Raw genomic sequence first — 25,950 nt, forward strand, 5'->3', positions numbered from 1 at the left:
GTTGGCAACCTACCTTGACTAGAAACTCTTCATATACATCACAGGCCGAGACTCCTCAGTCCTGATAACACCCTACTTGAATGACTTCACTTTCACATTGAATACACTGAAATGACTGCCATCACACAGCCGAAAGTCATCTTATTCGACATCGGTGGGGTCGTTGTAAGTGCCCGCTCCCCTACCCGCTCCCGTCCCTCCAGCCCGGTCTCTCCACACAAGAAGAACCCCAGTGTTGCCAACTACATGCCTATCCTGGGAAAATAGATACTCAGGCTAAAAAATATGTGTGCATGTGTATGTCTTGCTAATGATGAATGGCGTTGATACTTAGGTGGTATCGCCATTCCAAGCCATTCTTGATTATGAGCTTAGCCTGGGTATCCCTCCCGGATGGGTCAATTATTCCATTTCCAAGACCGCTCCGAACGGATACTGGCACAAGATCGAGAGGGGCCAGATACCCATGGACGATGCCTTCTTCGCAGGTTTCAGCGAGGACCTGCATGATGCCTCGAGATGGGAAGCATTCTACAAGGCCCAGCAAAGCAAGCAACCCAGCCTGCCAAAGGAGCCGCCACCGGTGCCCAAGATTGACGCGGAGTGGCTGTTTAACTACATGATGTCTAGCTCAACAGGTCCAGATCCCTGGATGTTCCCGGCTCTGAAGAAGTTGAGAGACAGTGGCAAGTACATCATAGCTGCCGTCAGCAACACCGTCATATTTCCGCCCGGCCACGCCCTACACCAAGAGGATTTCTTCAGCGGGCCCGTGAAAGAACTCTTTGACGTTTTCGTGTCCAGTGCACACGTCCGATTGCGCAAGCCAGACCCGAAGATGTACGAGTACACGCTTGGTGAGGTGAACAAGTTTGCCCTATCTCACCCGGAGACGAGAGGGGCAAGGCCTTGCGACTCGAGGCTGGCGTGAAGCCCGAAGACATCTTATTTCTTGATGACATAGGGGAAAACTTGAAGGCGGCCAAGAAGATTGGGTTCCGCACAATCAAGGTCAACCTGGGCCGGGCTTTTGAGGCTGTAGATGAGCTCGAGAGGATTACTTCTCTGAAGCTCGCAGGAGACCATCCTAGGATACCTATCAAACCTAGATCTGGTGGCCTCAAGGCGAAGATCTGATTTATATACCCATGTAGCTTCAAAATTTCCGTCGAAATATACATATGGTATCCTAAAGATAGCCCAAATTGTCATTGAATATTATCCTAGTTCATTTTCTTCGGGGAAAGTGAGTGAGTGGGTGGTGCTAACTCCGAACTGTACGAATTCCGCTGCCAGCCGTTTCCACCGACTCCCCAGAGACCAGCCCTCGAAAAAGCTTGATCCCATATCACGGAGTTTTCATAATTATTCGATGATTGTGATTTTGGTCACGCCCTCGTACGGCGGACAAGGGTTGTAAGTGAAGTGCTTACTACATGGACTTTCTTGCCGGTGATTTGGCTTGGGTGGACCTACTACGTAAACCATCCAAACTGTTCAGCAGTCGCGCAGTTGATCAACCAACCCCACCAACATCTCTCCGCAAGGCCGGCCAGCGTAACTTCGACAACTTTAAGAGCCGACAGTTGGGTTACGCTATTTCTCTCTCTCCCTTAAGCATACTTAATCTGCCATCTAATCTGTCTTTGGGACACACTTGACCAAAATACGCGTGTAATACCGTCCTAGCACTTCTCAAGACAATGGCTACCACCGAGAACCCCTCGAAAAAGCCCCGCCTCGACTTGGAAGCTGCTCTGCCAAAGCTCCCGGATGGGCCCGTCATCCATAACCAGGTTGTATTGCTTGGAGACTCGCTCTTCCAGTTCTCTACTAAAATCTCGGATGGTTTTTGCTTCCAAGGTGCTCTTCAAGATTGTACGTCATCAGTGTTGCTCCGAAGGATAACCGCATATCCATAACTAACTGAGATCGTCAGTGTGTGTTCGCCGCCTGGATGTGATCAACCGAGGCTACTCCGGCTGGAATACCAAGAACGTACTCAGGTACCTGGAGAAGATCTTTCCGCCGCGCTCCGAGGCCACGCCAAGGATCGAGTATCTGGTGAGTTCCCCGTCCTGGCAATCAATGCATGCCTTCATGTTGGCGTGGTCTAACAGAAGTACGTAGCTCGTGCTGCTGGGAGCCAACGATGCAGCCCTCGAACTGGACACCGCTTCGCAGCACGTGGACGAAGAAGATTACAGGTCCAACCTGAAGGCCATCATCACACACCCTAACATCACGGCCCACAAGCCCAAGATCCTGCTCGTGACTCCTCCACCTCTGGATGAGATCATGGCCGAGATGCAGGATAAAGAGAATCATGGACAGGCGTGTCGACAGGCGGCCGTAAGCGCCAAGTACTCCGATATCGCACGCCAAGTGGCTGCCGACGTCCCTGGCACGGTGTTGATCGATCTGCAGAAGGCCATCATGGACGCGGCCATTGCGGCCACCCCAGATCTGGATGATAAAGGGCTCAGCAAGGCTGGCCTGCCACTAGGTACCCTGGTAGCATCAGGGGTGGCTTAGAGCAGATGCTTCCGGATGGCCTGCATATGAGCGGTCAGGCCTACCGTGTGCTTTTCGACGCTGTGAAGGAGCATATCGGCCCCTTCCCCGAGAATGACGAGGCGGGCTTCGTTCTACCGGGTTGGAGGAAGGTCAACCCCGTGAACCACAAGGGTGAGAAGATCTACGAAGGATGAAACTTTGCGTAGAGGATAAGGCTTTTGTGTGAGGTGTCATGCGGTAAGATCAGGCCAGCTTTGTGGCTTACAGGACAATAGACTCAATGTCAAGACATGGATACATGATGCAGGCAAGATGCACATGCGCAACCGAAGCCGGCAATTGGCATCCGGCTCGCCCCGTGAAGATGGCTGCAGGAGAGAACATCTACTGCAGGCAATAAATGCGATATATCGTATTTCCCCTCAGCAGTTACATTAACCGGGTTTGGGCATCTGCGCTAAGCTACGGAATGCCACCCGGTCATATTTCGCTTCGGCTGCCGACATTGACCCCGGGGATCATCATTGAAGGCGCGACTCCGCCGAAGTTGCAAAACACTCAGGTACTGTTGGGAGATAAGAGTTGACCATCATATTGTAATTCCAGCCAATGACACCCGAGGGCAGAAAGGATGCTAATTCGAGCGAATCGTCACTCATGGTACGTTACAATTACTTCAGCGGGATCACAGTGTAAGTGTGGGCTTGTTGTTTTGATATCACGGACGAACAGCTCTGGCAAACAGAACGTAAGTACAACGCCAAAAGGGGGTGACAACGGATGATACAGCTCTGATAGATTGAGTTATGTAAGATAAATGATGGTATCTACCGTCAACCGAAACAGGTAACCATTGCGGCTGACAATAAAGCAGTGTAACCAAACGGGCACCTTGTTGCCAGAACACATAGTTTGTGTCATCCAGCACGATCAACCGAATCTACGGGAACAATGCATCGACGTGCCTTAAACTCCCGAGAAATCATCCTATTATGCAGGTATGCATCTCCGTATCACGCCTCGGTGATACGGGCCTTGCTCTGACAGATGAGGGAATAAGTTCCGGTGATACGCGACACTCGGATTGTTACCCGGCGGCTAACCCCCTTCACGCACCAAAAAGCAGGTTCCCGTCGCGGTGTCCAGAAGCTGCGATGGGCAATCTTGCCATATGAACCCCGTTTCACCGCTACTTGGCCCATAGGAGGACATGCGTGGCTGCAGCAAGGCTGCATCCTCGTCCCATTCGTCTCAAGATCTCAAACATGTCTACATCCTCTCTCGACGCGTACAACGGAGAAATGACACCACTACCTCATGGCTAACGAGGTCTCGATGGATCGAGTGTATCGTGGCTCGATCCCACGACGTGTTAAGCACTCGTACCTGTGAGACAATGACCACACGACGCCATATGCAGACAATACCACTTATCTCTATATCAAATCTCAAATCCTAAACCAGGGTGACTTGGCCTCCTCCGGATCAGCGCATTAGTTCGGGCTTCAACTTTCTATTGCGCAAGTACTGAGCAATCGGCGTTGGAGATGACGAGGGAGACGCTTACCTGCCTCGACCTGGTGGATCCTTCGAAGGCAGTTTGCTGACGCTTTGCCTCTCATGTCGCGTCTCTCCTGATTGCGTAAGGGGGAAACATGAGTCTGGACAAGGCCCACGATCGAAATGGGAGGCCGATTGATTGTGTCCTCGCATACCATGACATAATATCGTTCGATCTTGACGGGCCATGAGTTCCCAGGAGACGAAGACAGTCACCCATCTGGACAGGCCTCTTCATCATGCTTGGTTGAAGGGTCGGTCGTCTCAGAGATGCCATGGATCTGGGCGAGTATATAAACCTCGAAGGGGGTTCAGAGGATGGACACCAACTTTCCTCTTCAAAACACCAAACATCCCCTTGAACGACTACTTCTTCCACATTCTACCTCATCACTGACGACGAAACCCATCCTCAAAATGACTACCTCAGCAGACGCTCAAGTCCACCAGTACTCGCACATCAACGGCTCACCCGAGGATCTCTTGAACCGGTTTGCCGTCTCGGAGCTCTGCAAGGGATGGCCAGTATACCGCGATGCTTCCGAATGGAAGAACTACCGCAGCCTGTTCTGCAAAGAGGCCATGGTCTGGACAAGTGAGCAAGCACCTCCCACTTCCTGTTCTCTCTCACCTACCTGCGACTCATAATAGTCCTCAACTACGCACAAGCACACATATTATCACAATTATTATCCAAATGCAGAGTTTCACGTAGCTAACAGGAGGTGCCATATCTGCCTACTCCCAACAGCTTGGAGCAAGGGCCAGACCATTGACAACTTCATCGCCATCTCCAAGCGCGGCAAGGACCGCGGCGACTTCATCATGCACCGTGAGTGCGGCACCCTCGTCGAGCTCTCGCAATCGCACCCGGACCGTGCCATCGGCAAGATGAAGGCCACCATCACGCAGCGCTTCCAGACCCAAGGGTCCCAGGCCAGCGTCTTCTGTCCCGTCGGGGCCGAGTTCGACGTTGACTGCGACTGCCGCTTCATCTTCTTTTGCGTCAAGGAGAAGACCGAGACAGGGGCCACGGAGTGGAAGGCCAAGTACGTCAAGCTCTTCTACGAGAAGGACAAGGTCGTCCCCGTCGACGGCAACCGCGCGCCCACGTTCGACCCTGAGCTGCTCGCTTCGTTCCCCGAGGGCTACCGCCACCTCGCCGCTGCCCAAAGTGCTTTGGGCTACCCCGTCACCCGCTGCCTGCCCACGGCCCGCGACCACGGCGCCTGGCACGCCATGTACGGCAAGATGGAGCAGTGGCTCACGGGGTCTGACGTCGAACTTCTCTGCGAGGATGACGGCGATGACGACAACAAGAAGGCGACTACTGCCTTGACGAAGGAGAATGGTCTCAAGCGCAAGGATGCTGCTGCTGCTGCTGCGGATGATGATGACAAACTCCCTTCGGATGACCGCGGCGACGCGGCCAGGGTCAAGACTGCTGCCGCCAACGGCTATCACAGCAGTGGCGTTCCCATGGCGCTCAACTGCGGGCTCGAGAATGAGAAGAACGGCCTGGGCAAGGAGATCAGCCTCGAGAGCGTGCGATGAACGGAAGGGCTTGGGGTTTGTCGGGGTCAGTACGTCACTCACTAGGAGATCATGAGATCTCGCGATCGATCGAAAGAAAAGGGGTGAAAGGCAGATAGGTAGATGATTCCACATCGATTTGATAGATTATGAATTTACAGTTCCGCCACTACGTTCCCTCCTGAATGCCACTTATCCGATGACTATATCTCGCGATTCTCGGGGGTCGGAGTTCGGAATGCGGATGTAAACAAGCAACAGCGGTTGAAAGGAGAGGTCAAATCAATGGTGGCCGCCACATGGTTTCATGGCTTTCCCGTTAGACGAAAGTCAAGTTGCCGAACAAGCGCGCGTGTTTAGGGGGCAACTGTTCAACACCCTCTCCAAATCCTGAAAGATCAGATACGTACACAATACATCTAGTAAGATACTCGTAGAGATTCGGGGTTTGCCCTGGGCTTGCGTCGAACGCATAGGCTGACTTCATTATATCACGCCATGCTAACTCCTATGGAATGGTATAGGCACCAACGCCTTCCGCAGAGAAGGAGCTCAAAGCCGACGACGCGAACATTGATGATAGGGCCTCGCGCCACCCCCCCTTTCTTTTAACCTTTTCTTCTTCTAACGTTCCCCTCACGGTTTGGAACTTGGGGCTTCCTAGCTATGTACGGTTTGAGTGCTCACCGCATGCACTACACCGCAAAGCGCAAAAGGAATCAAGTATCCATTCGGACTTGATTCTCTCACGTTTTGACTTGGGGGGGTCCTAGCTATGTTCAACGGCTCAACTCACCGCACTGCATTGTCGCAAAGTGCAAAAAGGAATCAAGTATCCATTTCGAATGGGATGCGGCAAAGCTTTTGCGGGGATTGAAAAGCAAAGCGCGCGATCTGCGGCTTGATAGTAGATAGACTATCAATTGAATGGTTGGCCATGGATGACTGCCGGGCGCCTCCTGAAGTCGGTAGCGAGGAAAAGGAAGTCGGGGAGCAGCCCGGCAGCAGCTTCCAAATATCTATTATTACTAGTACCTGCTGCTATTTGCCAGCATGAGCTTGTACGCGCTCAGTCATCCGATCTTTCTCGCGAGTAAGTTTTAGACTGCTTTTTCTTCTTCTGCCCCGGTGCAGGTTCGAAACGATTCCGTGGGGTTTCGTACAGTGCTGGGACTTACCTGTTGGGTAGCCAGTCGCGATATGCGAAGGTTGGTGGTTGGTGGTTGGGGGAGGAGGGGGAGGGTATAGCCGGTCTCGATCCTATACACATGGGGTTTCCGTTACGACTATAACACCACACGCACAGTCCTGAGGCGGGGAAGCGAGGTGATCTCCGACGACAGCCTCACTTTTCGTTTGATGGGATGAGTTGGCTAGGTAGTAAGGGTTTTAGGGGTCGGTTCACACCATTGTCAATCTAATTAGTTTAACGAGGATGGCCTGGCGGCACAGTAAGCCTCCTAGACCTAGACCCAGACCCTTTGCCCAAAAAGACATACGATGGAGTAGGAGAGTGCAAGCAGTTCTAGATCTTCGTTGATGCAACGGATGGATGATGTGGCTATCATGCTAGGAGACCGTTATACTACTATCGACTCTTCGTATAAGGGTTCGTTCGCATAATGCGGCCCAATATACCGTATTGCACGATTGGTAGGCTTTTGGGAGAAGGAGGAGAGGGCCGGTTCGCGGAGGATTTTGCCCAACTCCTCTAGTTTGTCGGCAGAGAAACTAATGTAAGGAGGCATCGTAACGGGTCTGCCACTACCAACCCTTAGCTTGGCGGTTGGATTAGTTAGGCTTCTTGCTTTGATGTCTGCTCGCTCGCTAAAAGGTAAGGACCCAACTCCTCCTCTCCAATTGAAGAAGATGTCCATTCCAAATGCAACAGCATTCTGCAATGGAGGTGATTTTGCATTGAATGCGGCGCAATTAGTGCTTGTTTACTTTTCTAGTTCGTGCATAATCTAACGTCCGTCATTCTGCACCGATGCCTGATGCTATCCTATCGTCTGCATATGGTGGTGTGTGCCTGTCATCTAATGTTTGGAGCAACCACAGTAAGCAAGAGATGCAAGCAATGAAGTTAATCTCAGCTGTCTTGATCAGTCTAAACTTTGCTGTTCCTTAATCTGTGATCTGATCTTATGCACGGGTAGAGACATCTGGAGGCTGGAGAGGCAAATGAAGCCCCAAAAACGCCACGGGTAATCGGCTCACTCACCCACAGGGACAAGCGCTTATTTTCAGGGCCTATTGTCAATTCTATTTCTATTGAACGATAAAAAACCCGCGAAATCGTGGAGTTCTGGTTTGGTGTGTCCCGATTAAAAAATTTCCAATGTCAGCATCAACACTTACGTACGCATCCCCTTCTAGCAGGCGTTTTGAGTGCCGATCGAGTCCTATTCCGGTGCACTAGACTAGAGGCGTCATCCATTTTTGTGTGGTGAACTGCCAACGAGAAAGCTTGGCTTGGGCCAATTTGGGCACTGGCAGTTTTCCAATGTTTGGCAGCAGCAGCCAAAAAGCCAAAACCACCAACACCGACACTCACACCTCCGCACGCAAGCACGTAGCAACGATTGGCAGATATTGGTTGGGTGGGAATACTGGAACTCCCGGCCACCCCCTTGCCAGCCCTGACGTGATGCTGCATTGGCAGTTCTCTTTGCTTGGAAATGGCGGTCATTGGAAAGGACCAACGAGCAAAGCACCGCATTGCCAATTTGGGACTCATGGGCTGTCCCCCTTGCCCCCATGGCGCAGTCAACAAACACATGCAATGGCTTTTCAGCATCTAAGGTCTGCTTACTTGCAGAGGCTGACCGTCTTCACCTTAATGTTTACCTTACGCAGGTAAGTACTTAAGTATGCATGAAATTACAAGTTACCGGTAAGTACATGCAGCAAGTACATAGAAACGGGTGTTGAAGACCCTTAAGACGAGGTGACAGTGATGATGGAAGTGTCAAAGACCATGGCAGCGCCAGTGCGGACGCTGACCCAGTCAACCGATTCAGATCCATATCCCATCCCGTGGGCCATGATTCCATTCCATACGCCCTGCCCTGAGGAATAAGGTTTGCAGAGCTTTTGCGCAACTGCCCTGACTTGGACCTTTGTACTTGTACTGTAGTGGCTTCCACAGAGTCCTCATCCCTCGTCCTTCGCTCCCGGTCTGATCGCCTCTAGCGATTATTGAGTTTTGCCTCTCTTCGCTAGTCGTTCAGCCTACCGAGAACGAGAATAGAAAGCGTCGATCTGGAGTCTGCCGTTGCCTCCGACGGGCTCCAGTTTTCTCGTCTCGTCCCGCACGCTGCCCGCCAGTCCAGTGCCGTTCCCGGAGGACGTTCAATCCATCGTGCCACGGGGGAGCGATCGGCCTGATCGACAACAACCCAGGTTCCAGAGTGGCATCCCGATGATGCCGTTGTCAACGTAAACCTGCATGCCCTTACCGCGAAAATTTCGGCTTTCGGCCAGGCTACAAACACTGGCTCACTGGGGGAAACGCCCATCAGATGACAGATGGGCTCTGTGGTTCTCCCCCCACTGCCCGTACGAGCAGGCAAAGGTTGGATGATGGATTGATTTGTCCACTGCGTGCATTGTACAAACTTACCACACCAGAATTTCCCAGTTTGCCGAGCTGAGCGAACACACCGCTGCTGATACCGTCTGTCTGGGAGGGAGGCAAGCGCCAGTGCACCAGTATTGTCCAAGGGATATACCCGGTTTATGAACGAAACACAGCCGGTCCTTGACGTGTCGCATAGTGTGCTGAAAGTACTGAAGGCATCCCGGCCGGCCTGCCCATGGCACTAGCCACCTGTGACAAAGCATTCACCTGCTGCTAGCCACCACCAGTGCGCGTGGTCGCTTCAAGTCCATGCTAGCGCATTAGACGGCCAAGGGTACCTCGGAGATGTTCGTCTGAAGGGCATTTTCGCTTTTCATTGTTACTTTACCAGGGCCCAGCCAGTGTTGGCCAGCTATGTACGTGCGGCATCTGGGATCTAAATGGGCTGACGCGACACACACTCTAAGAATTCCTGGACAACTTCCGAGTTCCGCATTTCGTCGCCTTGGCCTTGGAAGGCGAGGACGAAAAAAAATATGCTGCCAGGGGGTGCGCTCGTGACGCGGAGCAGGAATGTGAGACTGCTCATTGGCCAGGCTGGCCCTTCTCCGCATCCGCAGAGCCTGGAAGCTCTGCCAAAAAGCCTGCCGTCTGGGCATTACTTCATTTGCGACACTGACTCGCGCCGACTCGGCTCTGGGACGACACCAGGGCAAGGCAGGCACTCGCTCACTAGTCAGCCAACACGACCTGTGGTGGCATCGTTCGCCTTTCGAGGCAAATGTCTGTTCTGTCTGTCTATCGACCGGCCTTGATTGCACATGACTCTTCCAGATCAATTGACGAGAATGACGAGCTCGCGAACGCTCAAGTGAATGTGTGTCAATGATGCGGTGCTACGGTGCCTACCACTATGTATGCACGACGTGCATCCCAACCAACAGGTTCTCTGTAATTTGGAAGGATATTGTCCAAGGGTTCCAAGGGTTGCCGACGAAGCCGCGCCGAGAGGGGCACTATGGACTAGATGGACTAGGGTTCTTCCTCTGGGCGCTACGCTATGCTCTCAGCGCTCTGCTTCCACTTCCTGTGCTTCCTGCCTCTAAGCCCCAGTCTTTGGGTATGCCATGCTCGATTGGGGAGCACTACATCATAGGCCGATCATCTGCAAGGTTACCCGACCAGACCAGCCAGGCCAGCCAGACCAGCCAGTCCAGCCAGTCCCTCATAGCCGGTTCAGTCATCAACATCAGTATCGCATCAATCGCCCTCAACCTTCTACTCAGCAACACGATAATCTAACGTTCATCACACCAGAGCCAGCCTCTCTCCTCTCTTTCCCGCACACACGCAACCCCATACCGCCTGCGACATTCCGAAAGGCTCATCCCACTTTCCCGTCTTCACTCTTTTGCAACCACGGCACTGATCGTCGATTGACTGAACTGGACGGTTTGGAATCCACGCCCGCGCGAGCAATTGCCCATCTGCCATCTGCCGTCAGATAATAGCGAGGGGCAAGGGGGAAATTGAGACGGCAGCCATTGGGGGCGACCAGGACCTTCCCTCCAACACTGCGCCGGATTTGCTTTATCTCAAACAGCAAACTCTCTCCCGCTCAAGACCGCATACTTTCCACGCCCTCTTCGGGACCATAATGACTTTTTTATGATTCACTGAACCGTAGGTGTCCCATTTCCCTTTGTCTTGGGGGCCACAGATGCCAGATGCACTCCCAGATCCCCCCCATCCGGCCGCTACCATGCCATATGCTGCTTCCCTGTTTTGCATTCCCCTCCACATCCAGTACCGACCTACTACTGTATGTACATGCTTTACACACCTGGCCTAACCTACCACAATGATCCCTACATGCCGGTGATACTTTCACCGCCCAAGTCTGGCCAACGCATTCGTTACATTCACCTAAATCTCGGCATTGCCGCATAATAAGCTGAGGTAGCTTATTTTTGGCCGCGCCGTCTCGCCTTACCCAGCGAGTCGTGCCTAAAAGTCATCCCGAGACAACTCCTTGTTACCCACTCTTATTCTATACTTCACCTATACTACCGCTCCCACTTCTTGTATTAGATATTGCCCTAGCCTCCCCTTCCCTGGCCCTGGGTCCTCGAAGATGATGTTGGTGCTTGCGACACGTCCTAACAAACCGCCACAATGACAGAATCGGAAGATCACTACCTTCGGCCAGACCACTATTCACATCCACTGACGGGCAACGTCTACTACAGACCACGGCATCACTTATCAAACCGCCCTCCCACTCTGCCAGTCCCACCTATACGGCCACGGACTCGACGACCTCAATCGATCCATATCGTCTCGTATCCTTCAGGCTACATTCCTCCCGAGTTGAGGCCCGTCAACTACCCGAAACCCAAACGGTCTTTTAGGGGTGACAAGGAGCAGACACGAGCTGATCGACAGCCGAAGAGCCCCAAATCCAAACACTCCAAGCGAGCTGCGTTCGAAAGGATATTTGCGCCGATCAAGGAGCACTTCTCCCACTACGTTGCCACTGACAGCGCATCGACTCGAAGTGAAACCCCTCGACCTAGCACGTCCAGCTGCCCCCGGACACTTAGGCCCATACCGGAGGTTTCGACACGGCCCATGTCCATGGTTTCCGTTCCGACAATTGGGGCATCGGGTATGCCTTCTTCGACAATGGTGGATAACAGACGGGGTCCTCTGCTGAATGCGGCACTCCAAAATTCGCATCGCAGCAGTCTCATGTCTATGCGCTCTGCCAAGAACATCATGAGTTCGGTGACTGAGGTGCCGAAGCCAGTCGCTTCTGGAAGTGGTGTTTCATGTTCGATCGTCCTTGCCGAGCCGAATGTTTTCTTGACGGGATTCGAGCACGACGGCCACCCGCGCCACGAGACCGCAAACTCGACTGCGCTTTTGAGGGGCAAGCTCCAGCTTGATGTCTCGAAGAACGTGAAGCTGAAGTCGGTCACATTGAAGCTTGTCGGAAAGGCCAGGACGGAGTGGCCCGAGGGCATCCCGCCCATGAAGGTCGAACAGTACGAAGAGGAGTCTTTACGGACACAGGTGCTTACGTTTTTCCATGCGATGCACGAGACTTGGGAAACTCCTTACGGCAACCAGTGCAATTACAGCATCCGTGGCAACACAGGAAGCAGCGCAAATCTCGCCGCGCAATCCCAGCTGTCGTTGAGCATTAAGAACCAATCCAGGGGCAACCTCACGGCGAAAGAGTACAAGCGCCTATCTTTACAATCGGTCCAACAGCGCAGTTTCGGAAAGGGCGAGTCGCCTGGCGTTAATGCCGTGCAGAAGGGCTACAAGGTCTTTTATCCTGGAACTTACGAATACTCGTTCGAGTTGCCCATCGACCACCACCAGTTGGAAACGACGAAGCTGCAGTTCGGCTCGGTGAAATGGGCGCTGGAAACCGTTGTCGAGAGAGCCGGCGCGTTCAAGCCAAACCTGCACGGGAGCAAGGAAGTTAGCATCGTCCGAGTCCCCGATCAGCTTTCGCTCGAGATGACGGAGCCGATCTCCATCAGCCGGCAATGGGAGGACCAACTACACTACGACATTATGATTTCGGGGAAATCGTTCCCTATTGGAACGAAGATTCCCATCGCCTTCAAGCTGACGCCCCTCGCCAAGGTTCAGGTGCACAAGCTTAAGGTGTTTGTCACCGAATCGATTGAGTACTGGACCAACGACCGCCGCGTCACTCGCAAGGACCCCGGGAGGAAAATCCTCCTGCTTGAGAAGTCTGCCGGCAAGCCGATGGACAAGCAATTCGAAAACTCGGAAATCAACATTTTGAGCGGTGGTGAGCTTTCGCCCGACGAGAGACACGAAGCACGAGTTGCAGCCGCCCGAAGACGGAGTCTAGAGGCCTCCAGGAGTCACACTGCGCCACACCCGTTACCCGATCCGTCCGACAACCTGCTTGGCGATTTGGATCTAGGCCTGGAGTCGTATTGGGGGTCGACCGAAATCGAGATGAACGTACAGATCCCGACGTGCGACCAGATGGCAAAGGACAAGACTATCCGTCTGCACCCTGATTGCAGCTGGAAGAACGTCAATGTCTATCACTGGATCAAGGTAGGCTAAGCGGCGGAACGACCCCTTTTCGATTCATTCAAGACTAACTGTTTCTGGTAGATCGTTATGCGAATCTCGCGACTTGACCCTGAAGACCCAGCTGGCAAGCGCAGACGGCACTTCGAGATCAGCATTGACTCGCCGTTTACTGTTCTCAACTGTCGTGCGACGCAGGCTAACACTAGCCTGCCCGAGTACTCTGGCGCGGGAGCAACCCATGTACCACCAACAGGCGACTTGCGGATGCCACGACGCTAACATTATTGCGACGAACCCCTCTCCGGCGTCGAGCACTGGCACCATCCCCTCAGTCGAGCCCACTCCCATGAGTGTCGAACCGTCACCCCTCGCACCACTGCCCGTCGCACACCTCGGATCACAAGCTCAAGCAGGCGGTACGCAGTCAGTACAGCGCCAACAGGGTGCTCCTCAACAACCACCACAAGCACCAGCGGTGTCGCGGCCCATCCATCTGATGCGCTATCCCTCATTCAACCCGCCTGCATTTGAGGAGGACGAAGCGCCGCCGCCATTGGCTGATCTGCCTCCGCAGTACGATGCCGTCGTCGGTACCCCTAGTGTGGACGGTCTGGCGGACTACTTCGCGCGACTTGCCGACTACGACGATGGCGACAGCGACAGCGGCGATGAGGACTTTGGCCACCCTAGCCGCATCACCGGCAGGAACGGGCGTGTCAACGTGGCGAACCCGCGCACACCCGGCGGACGGTCGATCCCGAGCCGTAGTGTGGAAATTCAGCGACCCGCCTTGCCGACACTTACCATGGCCGGCGCCTTGACTCAACGAAGAGCCTAAGCTCCCCTGAAATTCAGGGGGGCTTTTCCAACGATTTTGAATGCTAGAAGCACGTGCAGGACGATGACGGCAAAATCTGCGAAATTTTTTGATTGGGCATTAAACGGAGTTAGGGGTTTCACTTGTTTCTTACTGTGGAAAAGATACCTTTTGATGAAGCAAATGTGCTGCATGTCTTTGGAATGTTTTAGTTGGCAAAGAAGTTACCCGGCGCAAACATGGAAATTCTTATTAAGGGGGGCGGCGGACGGAAAGATACCTATGCATGCATTGTAGACCAGGCAAGGGAAAGGGGGAGGGGACCGACGCAGAACCGGACATTGGCATAGATGGGGGCTAATTATTTTCTTTTGTTATTGTTACACACCTATTTCTCTCTCTCTCTCTCTCTCTCTCGCAAGCGTCTGGATGGCCTGAAGGCACGAGATGAGAATTGCATTATCCTTCTTCTTGACTATTGCGCTGGCATCATCACCGTTATTATCATGGCAAAGGCGTCAGAATACCTACGTGCCTGCTACTTGTTATACCATCATCATAGCCTCCTTGGCCTATCAAATTTGGTTGTTACACCATATCTGTTCTTGGTACCTCTTTTTCTCCCATTGTCCTTCTCCCAGCGTGTGTGACATGGCATTGATGTGAGACATTCTACCTGAGTACCAACTTGCTCCACGCTCACCCTTACACTGTCGCATTGCGCTCCGAGACATGTGGGGGAATAGTGTGATTGAAACACTTTGAGATCTGAATCATTTCGGAAGTTTTTTCCCACCTCCAATCAGTCTAGAGTAGGGGATTTGGGGGTGCTTGTTGGCGAATCTGGTTTCCTGTCGCTTTAAACTCTTTCGACTTCCATACACCACTGCACACAGCATCGACAGACTGATGAGGAGGGGGGTTTGGGCCTTGACATGTGGCTCTCCTATGGTGCTGAGACATGAGATATGAGGATCTAGATCATTGAGCGCCCTATTTACCCTGGGCCTGTCTTGCGGTCGTATGACCCTAGGCTTGGGGCTGGTGAGTGAAGTGTGATGATGGGGATTAGACTAGACTAGACTGGTAGCTGGCTCACATTTCACACCTGGCACTTCTATGCATGGGAACTTCCCTATACCTCCTACCTTCCTTGGATTAATTTTTTGTCATCACCTTCCTTGGCCATGCTTGAGCCTTGCACGGTATGATTAGGGAGGCATGTAAGTAGTTGAAACATCTTGTTTCGTTTTAATTTATTACGAACAGGTTTTTGTTGGCCTTGTCAATTAAGGTATATATCCCTCCTCGACTAGCTCTTTCTCATACTCGTCGATGCTGGGATCGTCTCTGTCCACGAAGACATCCTTCACTCGCCGCCACGCAAGCGATATGACTGGAGAGGACAGCTCATCATCCACTTATGGCTTCGACTCCTCCCGAACAGCATACCTAACGTTCAGATCGATACATACGATAACGTGACGATATACCAAGCTCGTGTCATGACTGGCGGCGTCGGCGTGGATGAGTGGCAGCAGAAGACTACGCGGCGGACTGCGATACATCACAACAAGTTCGGGACACGCGCTCGGATCATGGCAGGAAGCGTCGGGGGTGATGCAGGAGTCGCTTTCATGGAACACTTCTGGAAGTGAGTTGCGAATGCATTTCATCGCATAGACGAGTGTGGAGAACTTCAAGAACCCTTATTCTTACGAGTTCGTCAAAGATGAGATTCATTCGATACATTTGAGGTGCGTCGCCAGTTGTCTGGCGGTTTCGGGGTATCTTCTTACTCATTTCTCACGCCAGTAATGAAACGCATGATGAGCTGCAAATTTAGATGGGAGTGGATATGGGCTTCTCATGTAATACTGCTGCAAGACTCCGTTGACTGTCGACGAAAGAATCGTGGACTCTATTCATGTGATGCGCGAGGGTTCCTCATGATACATGTCAATTTGGCTGTTGCCGTTTCCCCCTTTCCTTTCTATGCCTATGTTTCGAGACGACACGCCCTGAACCTGCAACTGTCTTCTCATCTTCCACCCGTGCTAGAATCAGCCACTGGTGTCAAGCCCGACCACGACGTTGCCCCAGCCCCCGCTCCCGCCCGGTCCGGTCCCGACATCGAACAGCTGGCCTTGGACCACGTAGTGGTTGGCGCCGTCCTTGGTCGAGCAGCTGTCGACGATGACCTGGGCATAGTCGCCGAGCAGGCTGCAGGGCGCCTCGCTGGGCGTGGTGTTGTCGTTGCACATCCAGACGGCGCCGCCATTGGTGTAAGCCACGCGTGCGCAGCCGCTCGGGCCCGCGGGCGCGGTGCAGTTCTGGCCGATCATGTTGTGCAGCTTCTGGATGTCGTCGCGGACCTTGGTCTGGAGGGTGGCTCTGTAGCCCGGGATGTTGCAGAAGGGGCCGCGGGGGTCCTGCGAGGATGGATGGGGCAGATGGGGTCAGCATTGTGCCTCCGCCTCGGAGCAAGAAGGAATGAAAGGAAAGGAAAGGAAAGGAAAGGAAAGGAAGGGAGGATGTGGTGGTGGAGATCTTGGCTTACCGGTTTGCGTGAATCGAGGCGGGTGGTGTTCATAACGGCTTCGCTGGGCAGGTCGCTGCCGATGGGGTTGGGCTGGACAACATGGTCAGCACAATTGCAAGCCCGAGGAAGTATTGTAACATACCAAAGCGTCAATTCCCACTATAGAAGCCGAAGCCACGAGATAGCCCAATAGATTCTTCATGGTGTGGTTGTTGGTGTTTGGTTCGTGGGTCGTTATCAGAATCGCAGGTTTCTCTCGGATATATCACTGGAGAAAGGATGCCCAAAGTCTCTCGGGACTGGTGATTTGCTGTTGCTTTTATATCTTGCGCGTGAGACTACGAGGAATGGGGAAATTTCGTTTTGGTTTGGCAGTCGCAACTTGAAGGCAATCGTACATGGATGTTGGTTGTTCTTTCCATTCCTGAGTGCTAGCCATTCGTCCCTTCCTGGACTGTAGCCAAAGAAACGCAACGAACAACCCGTCACACATGAGGAGGTAAGCGTAGGAGCGTAGCCAGCAATTACCATTTCCATAGTGTCCTGCTGTCCCTGGCTCTTCGATGCCTTTGGCACTTGGGGACCAATGTAGGAATTTGATAGAGATTGTTCACGCGCAACCATCATGCTTCAACTGACGCTGTGAAGCTGCATTCCAATGTACAAGTAAAAGCATCTTATTTATTCATGCGAAAATCGGCAGCATTGAATACTTCATATGAAGCTGAGATACTTGGTGTATATGTCCGAGCTATATGATCGACCGTCTTGTGAAAATACAATAACCCGAGTGGCTCCCGGACCATGTGCCTTTCCAATCACAGCCCCTGAACAAGAGGGAAACACAGCAGCTCCTCGAAATATTGCCACAATTACCAAATGACTGATAATTGTAGAGTAGTAGCAGCTATATCTTATTACGGCGTTTTTATAATCCCGTGATATGGAGCCCTCGATTGGTGCTGGTGGACACCCGATTCTCGGTGGCCATCAAGGTTGCCGGAAACTGGGCCCTGACGATCCGGATCACGAATGTCGCCATGCCAGTCGCCATTGCCTATAAATATCTCCGATATTGCGGATGTGTGTGCAAAAATGCATGATGGGCCAAGAAGAGCGAGCGTATCAACAGCAAGATCTGCGGTTGCAACGTTGTGACAAGCTGCAGTATCTCTACACATTGAGCCTCAGAAGATGGCAACATGGTCAGCTAATGAGAGGAGGCCAAAGTGGAAGTAGGTTACACTTTCACAGAGATTATAAATACGTGCGAGCAACTAGATACTGACGACAACCAAACCAGGGTCGACTGCACTGTCCTTCCGCTGCTCACATTCGGGCTCTTGGCCGCCCAGATGGACAAGATGAATTTGGCCAGTGCTCTTACCGCCGGATTCGCTTCCGACATCAACGTGGACCAGAACACGATCAACCTCGGAAACCAGTTGATGTATCTTGGTGTCGTGCTTCTCGAGATCCCCTCCAACTTGCTTCTACATAAGGTAGGATCCGCCCCTGGCTCTTGGCCACCACCTGTATTTACTGGTATGCACGTGCTGACCCTTATACCCTGAATAAGATCGGCCCTCAGAGATGGATCTCGGGTCAAGTGATTGCCTTTGGTATCGTCGCCATCTGCCAGGTCTTCATCACGAACAGGACGGGCTTTCTGGTCTCGAGGGCGGTGCTGGGGCTGACGGAGTCGGGCTACATCCCCGCGGCGCTCTTCACGTTGTCGACCTGGTACACGAGGGAGCAACTGGCGAAGCGCCTGGCCGTTTTCTTCTTCGGCATGTTTGGCGGAAACGCCATAGCCCCTATCCTGGCATCGGGAATCCTGAAGCTGGATGGCGTGCGAGGCCTGAAGGGGTGGAAATGGCTCTTTCTGAGTGAGTTTCCCTTTGGTCTGCCGGACAAGTCGTATAAGGCGATCCTGACAGCTGAGTAGTCGAGGGATTGTTCACGCTGGTCGTTGCCGTGATGATGCTCCTCTTCCTCCCAGGGCTACCCAACACCACCACGGTAGCCCCCAAGACCGCCGATACGGCTGCATCATCATCAGCCACTAGCCAGGAGGACATTTCGTGGACAAGCGGCGAAACCGAAACGAAGGCCGGAGAAACTGATGCAGAAATGAAGAAGTTCGATTTTGGCTTAGTCTGGAAGACAATTACCCATTACCGTCGCTGGCTCCACTTCATCGCCTCGTTCTGCGTCTTCTCGACATGGAGCCCCTTAACGACGTACACGCCGTCCATCATCATGTAAGCAAACAGCCAACAGCAGCCCATCGCAAATAAAATCAACGAACCACTGACTCTGAGTGATATTTCACTACCGCCACAGGTCTTTAGGCTTCGACCGCATCACCGCCAACGCCCTGGCCGCCGTGGGCCCCTTCCTCGCCCTGCTCGTCATCTTCGCCATGGCCGTCTTCAGCGACCGCACCAACAAGCGGGGACTCGCCGTGATCATTGGCGTTATGCTATATCTCACAGTCCTGATCGTAGCCCGGGTTGCCCAGCCGCACGCGGGCAAGTGGTCTCGCTGGGGCCTGTGGACCGCTGTGAACGGCTTTGCGGTCGGGTACCACCCTGTGCACAACACGTGGCTTCAGCTCAACTGCGAGGATCCGCGGGAGAGGAGTATCAGTGTAGCGTAGGTTTCAATTATATGTCGTTTACTCTGAAAGATACATTTTCACTGACAAAAGATAATGTAGGATGTGGGTCATGGCGTCTCAAGGCGGGCTTATGGTAGGCACGCAGTACTTCAGGGGTGGCGATGCTCCGTAGTAAGTAAACCCAGAACTGCCGTAAAATGCAGGAACAGTAGTACTGACAGCATTTTAAGCTACAGTACCGGCTTAGGCATAATGATTGCAATGGTGACTGTTGGGTTGGTCCTCATGGTAGCGCAATCGGTGGTGTATACGGTGCATAATCGTCGAGTCGTCCAACAGGAGAAAGGGGCTCAGGATATTAAAGAAGTGTGGCTATATACCCCATGAGTAAGTAGTCACTCGATAGGATCAGCTATAGAAGCTTATATCATTGTCAAGCATTGTTCGTGCTTGAGTTGCATTCATGAATAGCGAACGTGTACCATCGCCAGGTTATCTCTATCAAAGTACGGACCAGCTGCTTCCTCTTATTCGCCATCACGCTTGATTAGCCATGGATCACATGATGATTCGGTATCCCTGTCAACTGTCAAGCAAGGAGTTGTGAGAGCCAGTAGCTAGCTAATGGCTCGCATTACTGGTCCGGATCACCGGGTTCTCCTTAGGGGGCTAATCTCCGGGCCTGTTGGCTCCTTGGCCATTATCTTTCATCAATGGGAAAGCGTACCGAAATTCGGCAAGCCGGGCCCGGATCACATTGCATAAACGAGCTGTAGCATGGGCGTTTAAGTGATCGGCAGAATGTCTTGTCGTGGCTGATGTAGCATTTCCATCCTGTCGGGTACTGTAACTAGCGAATAACAACGAAACAAGGCCACTTCGAAAGCCAACAGGTGAGGTTGAGACGGAGAGGAAGTATTGCGATGTAGCAATGAGACAGGTCGGGAAGGAATGCGGAGTTCAGTAAGCAGTTGGTGTTAGCCATTGGGTTGTACGAAGCCCGTTTCCAGCCTCTCACCGTCCCCCTCCTTCCGCCATGCCTGCTGGCTTATGTCGCTCTGCCCTGCTTGGCTGTAGGACGATATACTCCGCATATCCAATGTTGCCCCCCTTCATGTTTGCTAAGGGTTGCGTCCAGCCTTATGGTATGTAGCAGTAGCGGTACCGCGACCAGGCTTGCGGTCTGGCAACTGGGGGGTCTGCGAGTTTTGTCCTAATGTACGTTAGTTTCCCGCGAACTTGGCTTTCGCAGGGAGGCTGTTCCTCGTTTATTTTTCCGAGTGCCACAAACGGTCGTGACAAGAAGCTTATGTTTCTATTCTCAGACGCGTCACTATACGGCGCCGCTGCCATAGTCGCTTGGCTGGCTACTGCTGCTGATAAGACAAGGCCGAAGACATGAAAGATCCGAAAAGCACAAATACACTCCGGGTACATCGAACCTCGTTGCTTCACGATTCAAAACCAGGGGAAGTGGCGTAGGCGCAGAATGAAGCTGCTGCGTGCGGCTGTTCTTGCAGGAGGAACGGCGTTCTTCTCATCAGGCAAGTCCACCACGCCGTCTGCAGCGACAGCTTTCTTTTTCTTCTTCTTTTTTTCTTCTTTTCTGAAATTCGATAGATACTATTCTCATAATGGTCAAGAGGAGCATGAACGAATGCAATATGGGACGGAATGTTTCGTCATACAGTCTTTGACCACAACCCAAACCACGTTGATTCCGTAAAAAGTAACCTGTTAACTAACAGGAAACTATCAAGGCCGGGTTGATGCAGCGCAGTCAACCTCCTGCAAGTCCCCGACGGCAATAAAGTCCGCCGTGGACGCCGAAGCACTCGCCAGGGGTTGCTCGACTGTCGAGGGCGACCTCACGATCTCCGCCGGCGCCAGCGGAGACGATGGCATCAGACTGGATGGGGTCAAGAGCATAGATGGTGGCATACACATACAAGACTGCCCCAACCGATGTGCCGGCTTCACGGCCGGCACCATCTCAAGCTCGACCCTGGAAAGCGTAGGGGGCGACATACAAATCAGCGACGTAGGAGGCCTGAAAAGTCTCTTATTCCCCGCCCTACGCGAGGTGCGTGGCAAAATCACGCTTGAGAACCTAGTGGAACTGCAGAGCCTCGATCTCACGAACCTCAAGTCCGTGAACGAGTCCTTCATCATCGCGGGCGCGCCGGAGCTCGCGAACCTAACCGCGCCTCCCGAGGGCTTCGACGTGACCGGCGACCCGGCCCGCGTCCGCGTCTGGGACGTCGGGCTCGGCTCCGTCGACAGCTTCCTCATCGCGCCGTCCAATGCCCACACGCGCGATATCAGCGTGTCGCGGATCCCCAACGTCGTGTACGCCGAGCTCGCGACCAGTAACGGCGGGACGGTTGCCATCGAGGGGAACGGGCACCTGACGCTGGGGCTGGGCAACTTCCGCAATATTTCCGAGAATGGTTTGCTGATGCCGGCCCATATCGAGACGTTGAACGTCTCGGGGTTGTCCGACATCCGCTGGAGTAGTAGTAATTCGCAGAGCAGGCCTGGCGAGTACTACACCCTCGGCGCGCTCTCGGTGCGCGACAACCGGCTCCTTACATCGCTGCCGATGTTCTGGGAGGGCATCGACAGCCTCGAGATCTCGCGCAACGACGCGCTCGCCGAGCTGGCGTTCCCGCGCTCGCCCGAAGCGGCGCGCGCCGTGGCGTCCTCGCTCCGGAATATTTCCATCCGCGAGAACCCGAAGCTGGAGCTCGGCACCACGGCTGAGGACGGAAAGTGGAACGGGACCGTCGCGACCACGAGCTGGATCTGGCCGACGGTGGATCTGGAGACGTTGATGTTGAGCGGGGTGGTGCACGATACGTTCTTGTAAGTTTTGGCCAGGGCCCCCTTTTCCTGTTCAAACCTTACCTACCTAACTACATGCGCCCGAAAAGAAAACATGGCAACACTCAAAAGACTGACTGGAAACTGTATCGTAAAAAAACAGCCGACCCCTAGAAAAGATCCACGGCCTCACGACCTCATCCTCCCCAAACCCAGCCAAGCCGCGCGTGCTCGACACCTTCGCCCTGACGTCGACCGTGGCCGCGTTCCACTGCGGGACCATCGACCAGATGCGGATGCACGGCGTCTTCGTGGGCGGCTACACGTGCAACGGCAACAGCGTGGACATGGTGCCGCCCCATCACAATGCCGCCGTTCGGGCTCGCGGGGTTTTCGGCGAGGGGCGAAAGATGATGGCCTTGGTCGTTTCCATGCTTTGGATCGTGCTGGGTCGTGGTTGGCTGGATGTTTAGTCCCGGGGGTTTCGGATCGGAACGGGGCTAGGGAAGGAAGGAAAAAGGGGCTCGGATGAACCAGCCAGGTGTGTGGGTTACGGTCTACGCCATCAAACGTATAGGAGTTGGGATTCAATAATGTTTATCCCATGTTAGTGGTACTCTAGTAATCAATATCTCAGGAATGATCAAGTTGCACATTCATACACAAGTAACACGGGCATAACCAAGGCATAGGCAGCCTCAAAACATGTACAGAGTGGCAATTTGTTTTCTTGGGGGTCCTTTTCGCAAGCACTTTGCCGGGCCCAACAGTGTGATAGCTGATCCATCTGGGGGTTATTATCACCAGCAGTGAGAAAAATTGCCAGATCTCTATAAAATACACTGTAGTAGTGTCGCGGACTTTGAGAACACACACTAGTAATCCAGCCGCCTGTTGTCGTCGTTTCCTTCCGATATGATGATGATGATGATGATGCGCACGCTTGATGAGAGAAACCGGAATATATATCATTGTTGTCCTTGTCCCTATTCCTTTGCCTTGATGCCATTTGCCTTTGCCTCTGTCTTACCAGACAGTTTTCGCCTTGAGAGAAAAAAGTAGAAAAATAAAAAAGCAAGCACATGTTGTTTATACACGCTTCCATACGCCTGTTCGTCCCCTGTTATGGTTTTCGCACTGGGCTCATGGCGTAGAGGGCGAGCCAGGTTGAGATGACCTCCCAACCAAGAGTTATTTCTGACCTAAACAATCCACTAGAAGTCCTTCTGTTTTCGATCATAGGTTGTTTCTTCGGTACGACGGGTTTCCTCCTTCTGTTGTGACCCGGGTTCGGGGTAGGGATGGGGATGGGGATGGGCGCTTCGTAGGCGAGGGTCGATCCTCTGGCCGATCGTGTTGCTCTACATCACAGCTGTGCCGAGCATGGATCCCTCCATGGCCATGTTATCCATCGGAACCTCCATTTCTCCCCCACGCGTCTCCATACCCGTCATACGGGCCTCCATCGAGATCATTCGTTGCTCCATGTCGACTAACCGCTTCTCGATGCCATCGATTCGCTGCTCCATCCGGTTGAAGCCCTGATTCAGGTCGTGTCCGATGCGATCCAGCTTGTTGGTTAAGCTGCGTATGCTCTGGGCGATCGGCGTGTTCTCTTGTCCGGGTGGCGCGGCAGGTACTCTCGCCTCGTGGTTATGTCGGTGTTCTTGCATGGCGAACCGCCACTGGTTGTTGAGGTTGACTTCGCAGACCGCCTTGGCACGCCAGGGGCAGTCGACCTTGCGCGTCGAGGGATTCCGCTTCTTGGCGGTGCTGTTGTACTTGACGCCGCCGCGATCGCACACGAGGTCGTAGCGCGTCGGCTTGCCGTCGCGGTAGTTGCTGGCGCGCAGCTTGACGACGCCGTAGCCCTGGTCCTTGGCGACGCGCTGGACGTTGGTCAGGAGGTCCTCGAAGGTGCGGTAGATGCCCTCGGGGGGCGGGGCGAGCTGGCCCAGCTCGGAGGGGTTGGACATGGGCGCGCCGGTGCGTGCCGACATGGGCGTCGGCGTCGGCACCGGCACGGGCGTGTGTTGTATGCCGCTGGACGAGGCATTGGGGTTGCCGCCGCCGTTGACGTTGCTGGGGGTGCCGTTGGTCAGGGGATGGCCTGACACGCCGCCTGGCACGGCGGGTGACGGCTGGAGGGGAGTTGAGAGCGAAATGGTGGCGGTTTAAGGGGGCGATCAGGGGCGGGTGGAGAGAGAGAAAAGGGGGAGGAGTGGTGTGATGGAGGCGGAAGAGGAGGAGGAGAGGAGGAGGATGGGGTGAACGAGGCCACGAGGCCGTCGTTGGACGACGAGTCCAGCGTGATGGTTGTCGTTGCTGATTTGGGCTGTTGTTGCAGAAACCCGGTCGGCGCTATCGTGGTATTTTTTGTGTCGCCTGGCCGTAGTGCTGTCAATGATACGCGACGCTGGGAAGACGCGCGGGACCTCAAGTTTTCTGGGCTATACCGTGGGCGCCGTTGAGATTGTCAAGATTGATACTGTGCCTTAGAAGCGATGAAGAATAGAGAAATGGGTTGAACAGGCTCGGCCGGCCAGGCAATTCAGCCAGGGACGGGCCCCATGTATCACTGTGCACAAAGCTCGGGCCATCGTTCGATTAATCCCAACTGCACCCCCTGGGCTCCCTGAACAAAACGGGGCCAATCACTGCATTAGGGCTCCTATCCACTGGAAAGGCTGCAGTTGATGTCACTGACAGGCAGCATCTGCTGAAGATGCAGTTGCACTAGATGTAAATGTGCCTGCATCTACAATTGAAAATAGATATTAAAATAGGAAACAAAAATACATTGAATTGCTACATTAAATACAGGCTGTACCTAAGTAACATTTGCTCAATGGAGGAATTGCAGGCCAAGACACTCCAAGGCGAAGATGCCAGTGGAATGCATCCAGGGAGCAGTTAAATCACTGGTGCACCACTTTCATACCTGCAGAAACAGTTGAAGCAGAGACTTATAAGATGCCAGCATAATATCATATATTTGATAGGCATGGAAATGGAACTATTCAAGAATCAACTGTACATTCCATAAATAATTGAAGGCAAGGAGGGTTCCTGTTCTGACTTGGACAGGCTGTGCCGTGCTCTTGTACGGCCACGGCACGGCAGCTGATGCACAATCAGAGCGCTCTGTGGCTGGGGAGATTTGATTGGTCGCTCGCTCTTCCATCCATTCCACGGCCGATTAGACAATCGGTTTAACGACATCATGCGCTCTGTCTGTCCTGGATTGCTGAGCTACCTACAACTTTGATTCTCCCTTTTTGTTGGAACATCAATGCAATAGCCTCTTGCGACAAATACGGCAGGCATGGCGACAAAACCAGATCCAGCGGCCGAGGCCAAGTCCGTCAAGCAGGAAGGGCCGGCCAACGGAGAATGGAGCGAGGAACAGCTCGAAGAAGGACTGAAGCAGCTCAAGCTGCTGCACATCAAGGTACGGGAAATTGCCTGGCTCTCAGCCGTCGCGCAATAATATTGGACCTCTCGTGCTGACTTTGGTTTCTGTCGCAGTGTCGAGAGCTTCGCACCTCCCTGCCGCGCATGCTAGAGCCCATATCAACGCACAACGCCAATAGTACGTTGTTCTGCCCCCATTGAGCCGCGCCCTGATGAAGAACCGATTTTGATTATTGTCTATAGACGAAGAACTGGCCGTAGCCTTCACGAAATCTATCCACACAGCCTCCAGGGAGCTGACAGACTTCCGGAAACTCTATCAGAGCAACGAGAGCAAGGAGGTGCTGGAACATGCGAACAAGAGTCGCGCAGCCGATCCCAAGAACATCAAACCCTGGCGGCCGAAAGACCACCCGGACTGGCTTGAATTGGAGCAGTAACATATACAA

The 25,950-nt window shown here is 53.3% G+C and overlaps 9 protein-coding genes across 9 annotated transcripts; 7 read left to right on the forward strand and 2 right to left on the reverse strand.

The window, feature by feature from the left end:
• Positions 1-111: 111 nt before the first annotated feature.
• PG997_005277 (HAD-like domain-containing protein) lies at positions 112-1,137 on the forward strand (the record flags this gene model as incomplete). The annotated part of the gene is made up of 3 exons (XM_066809592.1): positions 112-165; positions 335-862; positions 898-1,137. The coding sequence occupies 3 exons, from the start codon at positions 112-114 to the stop codon at positions 1,135-1,137; spliced, it is 822 nt and encodes a 273-aa protein (XP_066673210.1).
• A 566-nt stretch (positions 1,138-1,703) lies between these two features.
• PG997_005278 (GDSL-like Lipase/Acylhydrolase) lies at positions 1,704-2,711 on the forward strand (the record flags this gene model as incomplete). The annotated part of the gene is made up of 4 exons (XM_066809593.1): positions 1,704-1,878; positions 1,940-2,064; positions 2,131-2,514; positions 2,574-2,711. 4 exons carry the CDS (start codon positions 1,704-1,706, stop codon positions 2,709-2,711), a joined length of 822 nt encoding a protein of 273 aa, XP_066673211.1.
• Positions 2,712-4,494: 1,783 nt separating this feature from the next.
• On the forward strand, positions 4,495-5,631 carry PG997_005279 (catabolic 3-dehydroquinase; the record flags this gene model as incomplete). The annotated part of the gene is made up of 2 exons (XM_066809594.1): positions 4,495-4,672; positions 4,829-5,631. The coding sequence occupies 2 exons, from the start codon at positions 4,495-4,497 to the stop codon at positions 5,629-5,631; spliced, it is 981 nt and encodes a 326-aa protein (XP_066673212.1).
• Positions 5,632-11,368: 5,737 nt separating this feature from the next.
• Positions 11,369-14,120, forward strand: PG997_005280 (Arrestin-related trafficking adapter 6; the record flags this gene model as incomplete). Its single annotated transcript, XM_066809595.1, has 3 exons — positions 11,369-13,303; positions 13,364-13,466; positions 13,615-14,120. The coding sequence occupies 3 exons, from the start codon at positions 11,369-11,371 to the stop codon at positions 14,118-14,120; spliced, it is 2,544 nt and encodes an 847-aa protein (XP_066673213.1).
• Positions 14,121-16,162: 2,042 nt separating this feature from the next.
• Positions 16,163-16,692, reverse strand: PG997_005281 (uncharacterized protein; the record flags this gene model as incomplete). Its single annotated transcript, XM_066809596.1, has 2 exons — positions 16,163-16,531; positions 16,660-16,692. The coding sequence occupies 2 exons, from the start codon at positions 16,690-16,692 to the stop codon at positions 16,163-16,165; spliced, it is 402 nt and encodes a 133-aa protein (XP_066673214.1).
• Positions 16,693-18,005: 1,313 nt separating this feature from the next.
• On the forward strand, positions 18,006-19,303 carry PG997_005282 (uncharacterized protein; the record flags this gene model as incomplete). Its single annotated transcript, XM_066809597.1, has 4 exons — positions 18,006-18,143; positions 18,221-18,530; positions 18,644-18,905; positions 18,988-19,303. The coding sequence occupies 4 exons, from the start codon at positions 18,006-18,008 to the stop codon at positions 19,301-19,303; spliced, it is 1,026 nt and encodes a 341-aa protein (XP_066673215.1).
• A 1,595-nt stretch (positions 19,304-20,898) lies between these two features.
• Positions 20,899-22,560, forward strand: PG997_005283 (uncharacterized protein; the record flags this gene model as incomplete). The annotated part of the gene is made up of 3 exons (XM_066809598.1): positions 20,899-20,940; positions 21,060-22,129; positions 22,251-22,560. 3 exons carry the CDS (start codon positions 20,899-20,901, stop codon positions 22,558-22,560), a joined length of 1,422 nt encoding a protein of 473 aa, XP_066673216.1.
• Positions 22,561-23,448: 888 nt separating this feature from the next.
• Positions 23,449-24,087, reverse strand: PG997_005284 (uncharacterized protein; the record flags this gene model as incomplete). Its single annotated transcript, XM_066809599.1, has 1 exon — positions 23,449-24,087. The coding sequence occupies one exon, from the start codon at positions 24,085-24,087 to the stop codon at positions 23,449-23,451; it is 639 nt and encodes a 212-aa protein (XP_066673217.1).
• A 1,325-nt stretch (positions 24,088-25,412) lies between these two features.
• On the forward strand, positions 25,413-25,941 carry PG997_005285 (uncharacterized protein; the record flags this gene model as incomplete). Its single annotated transcript, XM_066809600.1, has 3 exons — positions 25,413-25,538; positions 25,616-25,679; positions 25,787-25,941. 3 exons carry the CDS (start codon positions 25,413-25,415, stop codon positions 25,939-25,941), a joined length of 345 nt encoding a protein of 114 aa, XP_066673218.1.
• Between the last annotated feature and the right edge of the window lie 9 nt (positions 25,942-25,950).

Source organism: Apiospora hydei (genome assembly GCF_038363865.1).
Source record: "Apiospora hydei strain CBS 114990 chromosome Unknown utg000004l_segment0_segment0, whole genome shotgun sequence".
Lineage (NCBI taxonomy): Eukaryota > Fungi > Ascomycota > Sordariomycetes > Amphisphaeriales > Apiosporaceae > Apiospora > Apiospora hydei.